The 16,456-nt window shown below is 42.1% G+C and overlaps 1 protein-coding gene across 1 annotated transcript in view; it reads left to right on the top strand.

The window, feature by feature from the left end:
• Positions 1–16,456, top strand: part of SLC25A12 (solute carrier family 25 member 12) — an 86,729-nt gene that overhangs the window by 35,131 nt on the left and 35,142 nt on the right. Inside the window, exons 6-11 of the mRNA XM_060256899.1 lie at positions 3,892–4,038; positions 6,107–6,245; positions 7,474–7,567; positions 8,564–8,648; positions 14,334–14,418; positions 15,886–16,044. Coding sequence (XP_060112882.1) covers positions 3,892–4,038; positions 6,107–6,245; positions 7,474–7,567; positions 8,564–8,648; positions 14,334–14,418; positions 15,886–16,044 — 709 coding nt within the window. The remainder of the gene's footprint in view (positions 1–3,891; positions 4,039–6,106; positions 6,246–7,473; positions 7,568–8,563; positions 8,649–14,333; positions 14,419–15,885; positions 16,045–16,456) is intronic.

Genomic DNA, 16,456 nt, shown 5'->3' with positions numbered 1-16,456 from the left:
TGGTGTTCTCAGGTCCTGGTGTGAGATTTATGTATTGTTGTACTCAGGGCTTTTTTAATAGCAGGAACTCCTTTGCATATTAGACCAGACACCCCGGATGTAGCCAGTAATCCAAGAGTTTACAGTAGGCCCTGTAAGAAGAGCCCTGTAAGCTTTTGGAAGATTGGCTACATCAGGGGGTGTGGCCTAATATGCAAAGGACTTCTTGCTACAAAAAAGCCCTGGTTGTATCACATGGGAACAGTGGTTTCATGCTATTATTTTTAGCATAGATGTAAATGGAAAGCTGCCCCAAAATTCCAACACAACACAACCCAAAAAAAGGAGGAGGAAAGTTTCTGGCAAATCCAGTGTAAAATGACAAGACAGGCAAAAGTAGAATATGAGAAGCATATTGCTAAAAATGTTAAACAAAAAGCACAAAAACAAGAACCGAGCCTGCATGGTAGTTGTATCCCTTTGATGACAAAAAGGGCAGAAGGACAGCTAAAGAAAGGCTGGTATCTGCCAAAGGGAACATTGACTCTCGAATACCTTGGAAATCTTGTTGCTCTCTAAAGTGCTGCTGGGCTTAAATCTTGCTATTCTATTGCGGAGCTACATTGCTACCTTCTGAAAACATGAGGCAGTTGCTGTTTTGAGAGTGTTATTAGAAAGACTAGATCAAATACAACTATGAAGATATGAAGTTCTGGGGCTCCATGTCACTGGATCCAGATGGCATATACTTGATTCTTAATATATGAACATATGAAGCTGCCTTATACTGAATCAGACCCTTGGTCCATCAAAGTCAGTATTGTCTTCTCAGACTGGCAGCGGCTCTCCAGGGGCTCAAGCTGAGGATTTTCACACCTATTTGCCTGGACCCTTTTTTGGAGATGCCAGGGATTGAACCTGGGACCTTCTGCTTACCAAGCAGATGCTCTACCACTGAGCCACCGTCCCTCCCCTGAGCCACCGTCCCTCCCCTATATAAAATCCATTGCTAAAATTTACCTTTCAGAGGATTGAAAGGCAATAAATATGTTATTTTTTTTTAAAAAGAACCAGAGGAGACCCAGGAAATTACTGGGCAGTTATTGGAATGCCTTTGCCAGGTAGATTGGGAACCAAGACAGAATTATTAACCTCATGGAGGAACAAGCTGTGCCGAGGAAGAATCAGCATGGTTTCTCTGAAGACAAGTAGTGACTCACTAGTCCTTTGGAGTTCTTTGAGCGGGTTAACAGGCATGTGGACAGGAGTGATCTGGAAGATACTACACACTTAAAATTAAGGAAAATTTTTAAAAACTAAGTCCCTTACCAAAGGCTCTGGAGTAAATTTAGCAGTGACAGGATAAGATGATGGGTCTTTATGGATTAGAAACTGGTTGAACAACAGGAGTAAATGTTTCACAGACTTTGTAGTGAAAGTCAGTCAGTAATAAATTCCTTAGTGGTCAGTGTAAGGACCATTCAGTGCCACTTAATTTGTTCATAAATTATGTGGAATTGGGGACGGAGCTGAGCTGTGGTGGCCATACTTGTAGGTGATCCTAGATTGTTCAGAGTGGTAAGAAACAAAGCAGATACAAAGAGCTCCAGAAGTGTAACAGCATGGCAAATGAAATTCAGTGTAAGTAAATGGAACAAAGAATCCTAACTTTAAATAAACAACAGTAGGATCGGGGCTGGCAGTAACTACCCAGGGAAGAGATCTTGAGATTCTTGGGAATAGCTGAGTTTAAATGTTGACTTAGGGTGTGGTAGCAGTAATATTATGCTATGGATAATTAGGAAAGTCAATGGAAAAAATAGGTTTGGGATGCCCATGGGCAAATTTATGGTGCCACAGCCTTTGGGGTACTGCATACAGGACCCTGTCTCCAAAAAGATACCATCATTTTAGAGAAGATGCAGAAATTTATCCAACAAGGAAATGTTACAAAATTTGAGCATTTTTAGTTTAGAGAAAAGGCGACTAAGGGAAGACATGTTGTGTGTGTTTTTAGATAGTGCCTGGATGAAAGAAGCTGAATAGAGAAAAAAATTATCCCTCTCCTATAATGCTAGAAATCACAGTGTGCCCAAGAAAGTTGATGTATGGTAGGTTAGGATGGACAAAAGAAGTATTTCTTCACTCAAAGAGCAGCTATCACGTGGAATTCACTGTTGGAGCTGTAATGATGGCCACTAATTTAGTCAGCTTTAAAGGAGAATTAGTGGCATTAATGGCAGATAAATCAGTCAATGGCTATTAGCCACAATGTCTAAATGGAACCTCCATATAGGCTTGGGGGGGGCATCAATACAGGCAGGCTTTATTCTCCATGCCTTGTTTGTAGACCTTTCAGAGGCATCTGGTTGGCAATGTGAAACAGGAAGTTCAGCTAGATCAGTGGTTGCCAAATTTTTTTCGGCCGCTGTCTCCCTTGGTTCCAATCCCAGTGCCCCCTACTCTACTCTTTAAAAAGCATTATAGCAGTTTTCACAACCCACTAAGAAAGTAAAAGCAACTTGACTCCTGCTTTGTTCTAAAACTTTTAAGTTTATTTATTTATTTTACATTGAATTTATATCCCACCCTCTCCGCAAGCGGACTCAGGGCGGCTAGCAATCAGTTAAATAAAACAATTTAAAACGATAAAATACATTTAAAACATTTTATGGTGCTATAAATTTTAATATAGTGGGATCTTTCTTTTTCTGTTGATGATCCCATGATATTCGTAGCTCCTCTTAGCGGTGAGAGGTGGTGGTTCTATCCCGGATTCAGATGTTGAAGTTTAATTTATTAAGCAAAATTGATTACTTGATATAGTGATACCAACTTTTTAAAGTTGCCTTTGGGAGGATGGGCAGGATAGAAATCCCATAAATAAAATAAACAAAAATAAATAAAGTCTGATAGTCATTTAACAAGAAAGTTACAAATCACATTTAGTAACTGTCTTTAGTAACTGGAGAGCCAGTTTGGTGTAGTGGTTAAGTGTACGGACTCTTATCTGGAAGAACCGGGTTTGATTCCCCACTCCTCCACTTGCACCTGCTAGCATGGCCTTGGGTCAGCCATAGCTCTGGCAGAGGTTGTCCTTAAAAGGGCAGCTGCTGTGAGAGCCCTCTCCAGCCCCACCCACCTCACAGGGTGTCTGTTGTGGGGAAGGAAGGTAAAGGAGATTGTGAGCCGCTCTGAGACTCTTCGGAGTGAAGGGTGGGATATAAATCCAATATCATCATCATCATCATCATCACCATCATCATCATCATCATCATCATCATCTTCCTCTTCCTCCTCCTCTTCTTCCTCCTCCTCTTCTTCACTGTTTAGCAAATTCTTAATATAGTAGATGCACTTGATGAAGTGATATGAGTTTTCCAGTGTGTAGTTTAAAGTCACTTAGCAGAAGTCTTAAATCACCATGTTTAGTAAGATGTAGTCAATGTATTTGCTTGGAGGGAAGTTGAATGACCACACTAAAACCACATGCCACCAAATATGATATTAGAAATGCAACAAGGAGCTTCTTTCCAAAGTTCCCTCTAAGTGCCACAGTGCAGTGAGCAAAAATTCTACTTTGTGAATGAAAAAAGCTAGTAGTATTAAAGTTGTGAGCAAGTCTACATCTTGTGCACAAAAGAAAACATAAGCTTGAGTCCTTATTTCTAGCCTTGGCTCTTTGAGTTGGTCTATATCACCTTCTAGCAGTTCGGGCCACAGACAAAGATGGTTGTGTCTTGCACAGATTAGCATTCTTCTGACAGTTGCAATGGTAGCATTTTGGAAGTGGTTAGTTTTTTATTTTGATAAATGGCCTATGGAGTGGTGAATTGTTCTGATCCTTCTTACGAACTGTTGTAGCAGAAACTCTTTTTGCATCCATTTCCTATTTCTTTTTTCTTTTTTCAGGAGCTGCAGTTAGAGCACGCACGGCAAGCTTTTGCACTGAAAGATAAAAACAAAACTGGCATGATTACCGGTTTGGATTTTAGCGACATCATGGTCACCATTCGTTCCCACATGCTCACTCCTTTTGTGGAAGAAAACTTAGTCTCGGTAGGAGGCAAGAAATCTCAGACTCAAGTTGTCTATGGATGTTGTTCAAATAGAAACATGTTTCTGTCAGTATTGGGAATTCAGCACTACACATTATACAGGGTGGATTTTACTGCAATTCTGGGATTTTCCTAGGGGGAAGCCTATATAAATATCTATCTACTGGCTGATTGTTCAGCCAGTACTTGGGGAATGGTTTACTTTCAATAACGTTTTTAGTTCCTTGAGTCTGCGCATAATCAAAGTTTTCATTCTGTTTTGTTCACTAGAGAAAGAAATGAGATCTGTCATGTTCTCTTCCAACTATAACAGTGTTCCAGTTCAGCAGAGCATTTAGGGCATCTGCCTTAAGGCCCTTGAAAAATGCTGAATGAGTCCAGTATTCTTAAACATATTTAAGATGACAAGTGTTTTATACATGCATACACTGATATATATCCTCTGCTGCTGGGGGGGTGGGGGTGGGACGGGCAATGCAGGCTGTTGGAGTCTTGCTGAATTCCCCCCCCCCCCTAAGACAGTATTGCAGAGCAGAATATTTGAGGACCTCTTATAAGACTTGGAAGTCTTATAAGACTTGTCTTCTCTTTCAAGGTCTTTTGTAAGGAGTAGATCAGTTGAAGTATATCACTTTATTGCTCTGCGAGTGTGTGGAATTCTTTGAGAACAGCTGCATTGGAAGCACACTCAATCAAGGTTAAGCGACCTAGTTGATTCTTGTTTATCCAAAATGCTTCGTTATTCAGTATTTCAGGTTATCTGCTATAATTTCTATAGTGTGTATCTTCCTGAAAGGATTTTTTCCCCTTAATCCCAGCCTGTGGTAAAAGATCTGCACTGGCTGTCCATCGGTTTCCAGGTGCAATTCAAAGTGCTAGTTCTTACCTTTCAGAACTGAAATGGCTTGGGGACCAGGGTACTTAAAGGACCATCTCTGTCCTACAGTCCAGCCCACCAGCTCAGATCTTCCTCAGAAGCCCTGCTCTCTGTGCCCCACCTTCAGAGGTGAGGTACGTGGCTACCAGAGAGAGGGCTTTTTCAGTGGTGATGCCTAGGGATGCCAGTCTCCAGGTTGGGCCGGGGGATCCTTCCCCATATTATTGCTCATCTCCAGACTACACAAATCAGTTTCCCTTGAGAAAACGGATGGTTTGGAGGATAGACTTTATGGCATTGTACCCCACTGAGGTCCCTGTCCTCCCCAGGCACCATCCCCAAATCCCCAGGAGTTTCCCAACCTGGATCTGACAACCCTGCCCCACCTATCCCCCACTGGCGGCCAGATCCAGGTTGGGATCTTGCAACCCTTGTGTCACCTCATGTGGAATGCCAGTTTGGTGTAGTGATTAAGTGTGCAGACTCTTTACCTGGGACAATAAAGTTTGATTCCCCACTCCTCCACTTGCAGCTGCTGGAATGGTCTTGGGTCAGCCATAGCTCTTGCCAGAGTTGTCCTTGAAAGGGCAGCTGCTGTAAGAGCTCCCTCAGCCCCACCCACCTCACAGGATGTCTGTTGTGGGGGAAAGAAGATAAAGGAGATTGTGAGCCGCTCTGAGAGTTGGAGTGGGGGTGGGATATAAATCCAATATCTTATTCTCCTTGAGGCCTGCCTGGTGTCTACCTTAGTGCCCTTTAGGAACCAGGCCAAAATGTTCCTTTTTTTTATCCGGGCTCTTAATTAAGGGGTTGATATTTTAACATCATTTTTATTGTGCGATTCTAGCCTGAGAACTCTTTCATGAGATCTGGCTGGGTTTTTAATCGTGAACAGCTTTTATGGTATGTTTTTTATTATATTCCACTTTGTACAGTGGCTCGAGCAGGTTCTCTGGGGAGGCGACGTACGGATTTTCTAAACAATACATCTCCGGTCTGAATGTCTTGATGTCCTTCTGGATAGTCAAATAAACGAACCGGCGTAACAGAGCGCAGACTGTCTTTATTGTACTCATAACTATAGTTTTCCTTCCTGTAGTGGGATTGAATGAACCTCATAAAGAGTTCTGACTTTATAATGATGCCTGTATAAAGTAATTTTATTTTTTGTGTGTGTTTTTCTCTCTCCTAGGCTGCAGGTGGATCTATTTCACACCAAGTCAGCTTTTCCTATTTCAATGCTTTTAATGCCTTGCTGAACAACATGGAGCTTGTTCGAAAGATATACAGCCTCATAGGAGGTGTTAGGAAAGACGTGGAAGTTACAAAAGGTAACTGTGATCGCTGAAGTTGGTGATAGTGGAGTAAATCCAACCGTTTTCCAAGAGACCTTCCAAGAGAGAGCCAGTTTGGTGAACTGGTTAAGAACGGCAGACTCTAATCTGGAGAACCGGGTTTGATTCCCCACTCTTCCTTGACATGGGTGACCTTGGGCCAGTCCCAGTTCTCTCAGAGCTGTTCTCTCAGGAGTAGTTCTCTCAGAGCTCTCTCAGCCCCCTTACCACACAGAGTGTCTGTTGTGGGGAGAGGAAGAGAAGGAGATTGTAAGCCACTGTGAGACTCTTGAGTGAAGGGCAGGGTATAAATCCAACTCTCCTCCTCCTCCCCCTAAAAGACCCTTCCTCCAAATTAAGTGACTCTATCTCCAGTGCCTTTTCCCATATGAACCTACCTATTCACTCCAGTAATCTTCTGATGCCTCGTATGCCTCTGATGTCTGCTAGGCCTGTGGCATCTATAGATGGGGCTTTCTCTGTCATGGCAGCAAAACTTTGAAACTCCCTCCCAAGGGAGAATCATCCCTCTCTGAGTCATCTGCCAGTGCGTGAAGACTTCTTTGTTTTGTTTGGCCAGCCCGCAGAAACAGTTATTGGCTCTCCTTCTAGTGTGAAGTGTATTTAATTATTTTAGAATAACTGTTCTTTTAATTGCTCAAATGTTTTAATGTTTTCGATCAGCCCCTTGTGGACCATGATCAAATGGAAAGACCAAGTTAAAATGTTCTAAATAAATAAAATGTACAGATAGATGTGCTGGAGGTGTGATTTAGTGAGTGCTTGACTGATCTGCAGTCCAGTTGTAATTGGATTTAAGCTGCCTATATGCCCCGTTTGTTTTGGAGACAAAACCGATTTAGGTTCAAGGAGTTTCCTTGAAGCTTGACTGGGTTGTGGGCATGAAGCTGAGGTTTCAGTCCTTTTTACAGCATTGTTATTTTGACTCTTTCAGTAAATAGTGGACTATATTCCATTTGGTGCTTTTTATTTACTAAAACTTTTACATTCCACCAAGGGTGGAATTCTAGCAGGAGCTCCTTTGCATATTAAGCCACACACCCCTGATGGAGACAGTCCTTCAAGAGTTTACAAATAAGAGCCTTGTAAGCTCTTAGAGGGTTGGCTACATCAGGGATGTGTGGCCTAATATGAATTATATATTAAAAATTTATAAATTATTATGCACGGTCAGGTTACTTTATATCCTTTTCTTTACAAACAGAGGAATTCTCCCATTCTGCTATCAAATTTGGACAAATTACACCCTTGGAAATTGATATTCTCTATCAGCTGGCTGACTTGTACAATGCTACAGGGTAAGAATAACCTACCTTTCATATTATTATTTCTCAGTTATTCTTCCTACAAGGATTTAAAAAAAAATACTAACAACTGCAGACTGAAATATAACATGTGAGCTAGAGCTCATATTCCTGCAGGTTTGATCCAACACGGCATTTCCACTGCTGTAATGACTTCCACCCAAGGAGCATGACTTTCATGGCTTCAGCCTCCTGTGACAACCCAAAATGCCCCCCCTCCTGCTCCTGAGGGAGATGAGGACCCCTTGAAATAAGATATCATAGGGCAGGAGTGGCCAAACTTGCTTAATGTAAGGGTCTCATAGAATAAATGTCAGATGTTTGAGTTCCACAAGGCACGGAGGAAGGAAGGAAAATTGATGGGGGAGGGAGGAGGGAGGGAGAAGTGAAAAGAAAGCCACTTTAAATGCATTCTGTAAGCCACTGGCTGGCTTGGCTTGAAGAAGTGATTTAAAGAAACAAATACCTTCTTCAAGCAGGCTGACAGGGCGGTGGGAGCTTCAGGAGCCACACAATATGTGTGAAGGAGCCACAGTTTGGCCACCCCTGTCATAGGGCGATTTGGGGAGCGGGATACTACCTATGGAAGTGCTGTGCTAGGGAGGGCTGCCAATCCAGTGCTGGCAACAGGCAGAAGGCTGGAGGGATGGCAATTAACAAAACAGTACTGTGTCATACGTGACTTTTGGCTGTGTGACCGGAAGCAATGTAACCATGCCATCTGACACTCTAGGATTTCTTCAAATCTCTGTGGTAAAGATCATAGAGATTAGGGAAATTTTCAGAGCATGATGTGATGCCTTTTATACCACCCCATCACTCCACTGAGCACTGGTGCAGAATAGAGAGTGGGTCACCTACTCCTAACGGGCCTCTGGCAACCCTGGATTCCACCCTATATCTCTGTACTTGTCCGTTGACTTCCCACAATTCTTTGCCCCCTGCTTATTACATGTGACAAATATTTATTTTCCATGGTCTTGCATACAGACGCTTAACTCTGACTGACATTGAGAGAATAGCACCCTTGGCTGAAGGAGCATTGCCTTACAACTTAGCAGAACTCCAGAGGCAGGTAGGTCTCCTCAACAAAATACAAAAACAGAAGAGTTCTAAAAAAAAAAAGCATGGTGGATGCTGAAAGCCAAGTCTCCTTAAGTTAAGTTATTCCTGTTGAAAGACTACCATGAAATGCACATTTATAGTTTTGTTAATCCTCAGGCCTGCCTTAGGGTGACGTCTCTCTTTCGAATCCAACCCTTTGACTCCTTTTCCAATTTTTTTTCAAACTGTTTTAAGTAACAAAATCTGGTTTGGCATAAGGGCCAGTGAAAGGGGAACTGCCTCTGGTCTACACACATTCCCACTTCCTACCCTTCCAGAGCTCATGTAACAACTCCCACCAAACTTCTTTAAGTAGAAGACTATTTAAAAAGGCACTTTGAGGGGTTTGGTAGAAATAGCTGCCTAAAGGGAAGATCAGAAAACATTCTGGTTCACACCTGGATGATGGTAACCAGACCAAGGTAGTTAAAAGGATGTCACTCTTACTCACAAGAAAAGGAGTTGGATCACTTCCTGACATTAAAGGTGGCGGCGCTTGTTTGCGTTGCTGTGTTAATATCAACAACTAACTTAAAATAAAGAAGCCTACCTGAAACAAATCTAGACATTTGCATGATTTGAATCAACCTGCCAGATATTGATGGTTGAGGAAGTTAAAACACAGTCTTCTGTCAAATTATTTTATGAGTCTGTGTATGCAGATGTCAGTATTTTGCAAATGATTACATTATCTGGATTGTTTTGTATTGAAGCTCCTCTTCAGAATTAACTTGTCTGGTATTTCAATACGTCCCTTCTGTTGCCTAATAACGGTCTTTCTTTGTTACTTTTTTTTTTTTTTTACAATCAGAACATGAAAGATTTGTTAAGACTAATTATTGTTCGTGGAGATTGACCAGGACAGTTTGGCTAGGCTGATTATTGAATTTTGCCTCTTTTGTTTGATCGTTGTTAGGCCTTGTTTCCATGGCAACTGGGGGGCATAACCTCCATTTTGATGTTGGAAAATACTGCATTAAAGTCATCCGGTTAAAGTAAATGGAACTTCTATGGAAAAATTAGTTTACAGGGGGTGGTTCCCCCCCACCCCCAGCATTTGTAAATTGCTGCCTACTGAGAAACTCTTCCTGGAAACTCTCATTTTTGGGGAATGATTAAACATTTAATATGACTTGGACCTGACTCAGCTTTCCCACATAGGATGATGTCAATCATATAGACTAGGAAAAGATGTCCAGCAAACATTTACTTTACAAAGTCAATGAAAATTCAGGGAAAGAGATCCTTCCTTTGATGCTACATTAGCACAGTCTGCGTGGGTGGAGGGAACGGGAGGAGGAACTTCTTTTCTGCAACCCACAACTACCTGAAAATAATCACTGCTAGAAGATGTGGTGATGGCTATTTGTTTTTATATACTTGTTTTTTCAATTAAAATATTGGATAAACCAGTGGACTGATTTCCATTTGCTGTTAGGTGTAATAACTCTGACTGCAGTCACACACACTAAATAATGCACTTTCAATGCACTTTCCAACTGGATTTTGCCAGTTCACACGGTAGAATCCAGTTGGAAAGTGGATTGAAAGTAGACTGAAAGTGCATTATTTAGTGTGTGTGATCGCAACTTAAAAGGGGATCGGTTCACCTAGAGAAAATGGCTGCTTTGGAAGGTGGACTTTATGACATTGTACCACACTGAACTCAGTCCTCTTTCCAAACCCTGCCCTCCTCATGCTCCACTCCCAAAATCTCCAGGTATTTCCCAACCCAGAGCTGGCAACTCTGTTCATTTGTTTTTCAAGGCATCTTCTTGGCTGCTGTTGGCATGTCAGTTTCAGGGATCCACAGATCTCTTGAGTCTTAGAAATAATCCTTTGTACATGGGCTTGTTTGGCTCTGTCTGATTAGCATGCAGGACTTGGAGCTGAAAACAAACAACTACTAGAAGCACTTTTGGCATGCTTAGCATCTCCTTTATATTATGAGCCAACATAGAACTCCTCGTGGAAACAATTTGAGTCATAATCTGAGCATTAGGAGAGAGGCAAATTTGTATTCTGATTGAGTGAACTGGGATGGCTTTGCTAACAAGGACCACTTTTTAGGTGTGGTCTATGCAAGCAGCGGAAAACAGACTTCTAAGCAGTAGAATGCCGTTTTTGAGCATTGGCTCATGTAAACAACCCAGAGCACACATTCCCTCTGAGTAAAAACTTACCATAGCAGGGGAATAAGTTCTAGTCCAGACTGTGCTCATTTTCCATTTGCAGAAACTTTCTCTCCCCCCCCCTCACAAGAAAGTGGTTTTAAAACACAGTCTCCAACTTGTATCTTCCACTTGTACTCTGAACATGGTCCTAAGAATCCATAGCCTTCATGAGAAAACTAGGCATGAGGTTCCTTATGTGGCTTATATTAATTTTATTTAAACTTTTTGAAACATTTAGACCAGGGGTGTCAAATATGCAGCCCGGGGACTGAATCAGACCCCCGAGCAACTGGCTGTCATCTGCTTCCTTCTTCCTCTCTCTTGCTTCCTTCTGCATAACAGCTTGCTTTGCCAGGCTTGCTCAATTGCACAGGAGCTACAGAGCAAAACCCCTATTTTCTCCATTGGCTGAGGCTCCCCCCTTTGGGGAGGAAGGAGGGGAGGGATAGCTTGCTTTGCCAGGCTTTCTCTATTGCACAGCAGAGCTACTGAGCTAAGTCTCTCTTCCTTCTATTAGCTGAGGCTCCTCCCCCTCCTGGTCCCATGGGGAAGGAAGGAAGGAGCCAAAAAGCATCTTTAAGATCAACGAATGCTAATGTTTAAGCATATTTTAAGGGTTTTTTAAAAAAATAATCTTTTATTGTGTTTGTCTGTGCCTTTTATCAAGTTTATATCTCTGCTTCTTAATCTTAAATAGCTACACACACGGCCCGGCATGACAAGGCCTCATTTGTGGCAGATCTGGCCCTCATAACAAATGAGTTCAACACCTCTGATTTAGACCCTACCTTTCATCTTGGGGCTCCAGGCAGCTTATAAATAGCAATTAAATAACAGATTTAAACCAAATGAAACCCCCAAATACCCCTCTCCACCCAAAGATACCTGTTGTTCTCATCCTATCAGAGACAAGCTTTGCAGCGCTGCCTGAAGATCTCTGACAAGGGGGCTATATTTGGGGGTAAATGCAGTCTGATGTGGTGGCCCTCCCACTTTGTAAGTCTGCTGTGCTACCGAGCAGGGGAAAACGGAAGCCTCTTGGAGCTTGGAATCCCTGTGACCGTCTGAGGAGAAAGTTGATTCCTACCACAGTCTATGCCATCAATAGTTGGCTCAGTCCTATGGTACAGAAGAGTTGGCTGACTAATAGAAAGTGGTGGTTTCTGCACTGGGTATAGATTTTTAATTTTTTTGAATTAACACCCCATTTTTGACTGTTCAGCATAAATAAAAAAGCTAGCCTTTCAATCATATTTGCTGCTGGTATTATCACTTGAAAGATTTCCTTTGTCTGGTTCCTAAATATCTGTGTACAGTGGCTTCATGGAGAGATGCCAGTGACAGTAATTTTCTATTTATAAATATTCATGCTCTGAAAGCCATAGCATTAATTATGCTAATTTACATATCCTAACACAACACAGGCATGCCACCAGCTATAGTAGGCACCTTCATAAATAGGCTGAAAGTTATAGTTCCATTACTAGAAAAGAGAAAACAGAGAGAGAGAGACTATTGGGACATACATTAGCATGCAGTTTGGGGTTAGGGGTTTCTTCAGGATTGTAAGGAACAGAATAAATTTGGAAGGATTAAGGGAAGAAGGTACACAAAGCACAGTAAAAACTTCAAAGGAGGAAAGCTTTGAGTTTCCTCCATTTGTTAATTATCTACATTTTTATCAAACCACAAAACCCAACAGTAGTTTCAAATACTGGGGTTCCTTTTGGTGACAGCTAGGACTTTCCCAAGGAAATAAACCATGGAGATAGAATACCTGGAAGATTGTGGTGTAGGCTTGTCACATCAATTAAGAACATAAGAGAAGCCATGTTGGATCCGGCCAGTGGCCCATCCAGTCCAGCACTCTTGTGTCATACAGTGGCCAGAAAAAACAGGTGCCATCAGGAGGTCCATCAGTGGGGCCAGGATACTAGAAGTATCCTGTGCCCCCCTCCCCCGCTGTGCCCCCCTCCCCCAGAATACAGAGCATCACTGCCCCAGACAGAGAGTTCCAACAATACGCTGTGGCTAATAGCAACTTACAGACCTCTGCTCAATTAGTAAAGGTGGTGAAAAAACCCTTCAGGGAAGTATGTCCAGGTGTAGGAATTTGCTGTGAGTGTGTGATCATGAATGGACACGCAGAACTATCCCATCCAAAAGCGCTGCTCGCATATCTTGAGTAGATGGGGCTGCTTAGCATGCCCATCTTTGGTGCATGTGGTTGAAGTGAATGGAACAGAAACTCTTTGTGAGCATCATAGCATACCTGGAACTCAGGAGCAAGGTAATTCTGTTGGTTTGAGCATGAACTTCTAAGCTTCCTTTCTGATGAGTAACCCTTTTTAGACATTATGCCCTTGGGTACTGAGAACCTCATGACCAAGTAGAGATCCCCTTGATATCCACGGCCACCACATTGTCCGAACAATGGCAGCATGCTTGTGCTTACAGCTGCAGTACATGTGAACTGCTCACTGGACTGATCAAAGTTTCATGTAACATGTACCAAAATTCAAGCGTTGCTCTCTTCACACTTCATATCGGGAGCACCCCAGGGAGCACATAATCCTGATGAGTGAGATTGTATCGCTCCTGGTACAGGTGAGTATAACGTCTGGGGAAATGTTTTATGTTTAACATAAAAGAATGTTGAATGTCCAGTACCTTCTAGGAAAAAAAAAATACATAGTACACATTTTTTTAAAAACACCACAAAATCATGGCTTTCTCTGTGTATCTTGAGAAAACACTCTGTTTTTCATTCATACTGTCTTTACAGTATAGGAGATCTAAATTGAAAAGCTTCCATCTGAGGAAGTGGAGCTTCCCTTTTTGTCTTTTAATTATTTATTATTAATTTTCACTTTAAACAACAAACATATCCTATAACAATGACTGTAGTGGTCTATAGCCAAAAGTATACAGTTTAAATCAAAAGTATTTTTTAAAAAAAACCCAGCTAGAAGTAGAAAAGCAAGACAAAAGCAAACAAATAACACATATCAAGAGTTCTGCCATCCTACTGTACAAAATGGATTTTCCCACTTCTAGTAGTTAATAACAGGTAACCAAATTTCTAGATTTCTGCCTTGATGATCATTACTGTGTCCACGTTGTAATCCTATTCATAATCCTTGTACACCAAGCCTTATTCATCCATTGCCTCAATGCTGGGATCATTTGTTGGTTGCTGTAATTAAATGCTTGGGTGAAACATTGTGCTGTTTTCCCATTCTATGTGGTACCCATCCAAACAGATGTGTTATTGTGGACAAGTCCAAAGGATGTCCCAGAACAGTCACAATTTGTATATGAACCATATTCCAAGACTTCTGTACCATTATATTGGTATATTGCCTGATTTTTTGAAACAAATCTCAGTTTTACAAAGCGACAACTCCTTTCAGTTCTTGAATGGCTTTCCCACATTTTTGTGCGTCTGATTCATTCCCTTTTCCCTCCCCCTTGACGTGCAGCAATCTTACAGCGATCGGGGGAGACCCATCTGGCTCCAGGTAGCTGAGTCTGCTTACAGGTTCACTCTGGGCTCAATTGCTGGAGGTGAGTGACATGTCTGTATGCCATTTTCAAGCTTGGGTTGAGGTAACATTATCTTGCTGTGCTGGTGCAGATCGGCCTAAGATGTCGTTCGTTGTTCCCCAAGGTAAGGATGTTTGGGGTCTGAAGAGAGCTCTGTATTGTTAAGGGTTCCCCCTCCCCTTCCTTCAACCCTTGATCAGAAGTCCTGACAGAATGCTACCCTGCTGGCTCCAGACGGATGTCAGAGCAAAAGTTGCAGAATGATTATAGATAGGCTTCTCGGATACAGTAGCTGACTCCCCTTTAATTATATTCGACTGATACCAAGAACAAAACTGAAGTGAAAGAAGGGATGGGGGGGGGAGGGGGAAACATGAGATCTTTGCCTTTAAAAATACATATTTATTAGTGACTGTTCAATGACTAATTTGGTCCTCAAACAGGATGTAGTAACATATATGCTTTGTGCCGCAATCTCTCTTACTTTTCCTTCTGGAGTTTTATAACTTAATGTGAGCCGTTAACTTTTGAGTTAAATCCTTCCTTTTTTCCGCTGTTTGGGCTGAGGGGGCGAATGGAGAATTCAGTTTTGTTCTGATCTAGCTCATTTCCAGTTAAAGGACTGCTGACAGAAGCAAGAAGGGTCAGAATCCATATGTTTCCTGGCCTTTTGAGACATGAAGGACTATGCAATCTAGGTCCCCTTTCATCTTCAACAAGAACAAAAATTAAGCTTTCAGTCTGCTTGTGTTTCCAGAGAACTGTCTCTCTCCCCGCCCCCACCCCCCCCATGTTCATAGAGGTCAGACGGTGTTCCCATTACCTCATGGCTGCTCCAAACATTTTGTGAATGGAGCTGAATTTGAGCCAAGGTGCCAAAGCAGGGCGTCTGATAGACGTAACAAAACAGAGTTCCACCATTCTTAACTTTGGGAACGATGGAGTGGCACCATAACTGATCTGTGCCAGCACAGCAAAACAGTATCGCTCATGAAAAAGCTTGAAGTCATAATTTAAAAAGCCATTGTGAATCCAGTACCTTCATGACTGGATAACTCTTGCTATCCTGTGGCTCAGTGGAAGAGCATCTGCTTGGCATGCAGATGGTCTCTGGTTTAGTCCCTGGCCCCTCCACTTAAAAGCATTGGCAGTAGGTGATGTAAAAAGGGACCTTGGAGAGCCACTGCCACTAAGAATAGACAATACTGGCCTTGGTAGACCAATAGTCTGACTGAGTGTGAGGAAGTTTTGCATGTTCCCACTCTTGGGATTACAGGTAAGGATGTCCTGGGCTTGCTCAGTATCTTTTTACAATTTCTTTTGCCCAAGATAATAAGTTCCACTCACCATGCCTTCCTGCTCCTGGTCTTAGGTATGTAGCAGTTGGCACTGAGTCTGCAGAAAGAAATAGCATAATCCGCAATGGCGTATTTTCATGTGTGTGCATGACAAAGTGAAATATAAAGTCTGAATACATTCTTTTTACAGCCGTGGGAGCTACTGCTGTGTACCCCATTGATCTGGTGAAGACTCGTATGCAGAACCAACGCACTTCTGGATCAGTTGTTGGAGAGCTGATGTACAAAAACAGCTTTGATTGTTTTAAGAAAGTGCTGCGCTATGAAGGGTTTTTTGGGCTTTACAGAGGTAGGTGAAATGAAATCACATGTCAAATAAATTTAGCAAGCAATCTTTTTTTTTTTTTAATGGAAAAACATTAACATTGGGGTCCTAAGCATATGTGCACTTTTTTAAAGGAATGCTTGTGCAATTGGCTTTCTCCATTGTAATGAATGAGGAAGCCATTGGTATTAAGGAGAAGGTCTGTGTGCACATTTGAGCTCCCAGTTCAGCGCATGTAGTTTCATTGGAGTTGAATATAGAATTAAACCCCACCCATTTCTTGCAATATATGGTTGCCAACTTCCATGTGGCACCTGGAGATCTCCCACTTTTACGGCAGATCTCCGTTATACTCTGGCATTCTACCTTGCTGAGGTCTCTCCCCTCTTCATACCCCACCCTCTCAAGGGTCCATCACTAACATCTCCAGGTATTT

Source organism: Heteronotia binoei, chromosome 16 (genome assembly GCF_032191835.1).
Source record: "Heteronotia binoei isolate CCM8104 ecotype False Entrance Well chromosome 16, APGP_CSIRO_Hbin_v1, whole genome shotgun sequence".
Classification (NCBI taxonomy): Eukaryota; Metazoa; Chordata; class Lepidosauria; order Squamata; family Gekkonidae; genus Heteronotia; species Heteronotia binoei.
The sequence above is the reverse complement of the archived record's forward strand: the minus strand, read 5'-3'. Positions and strand labels throughout refer to the sequence as shown.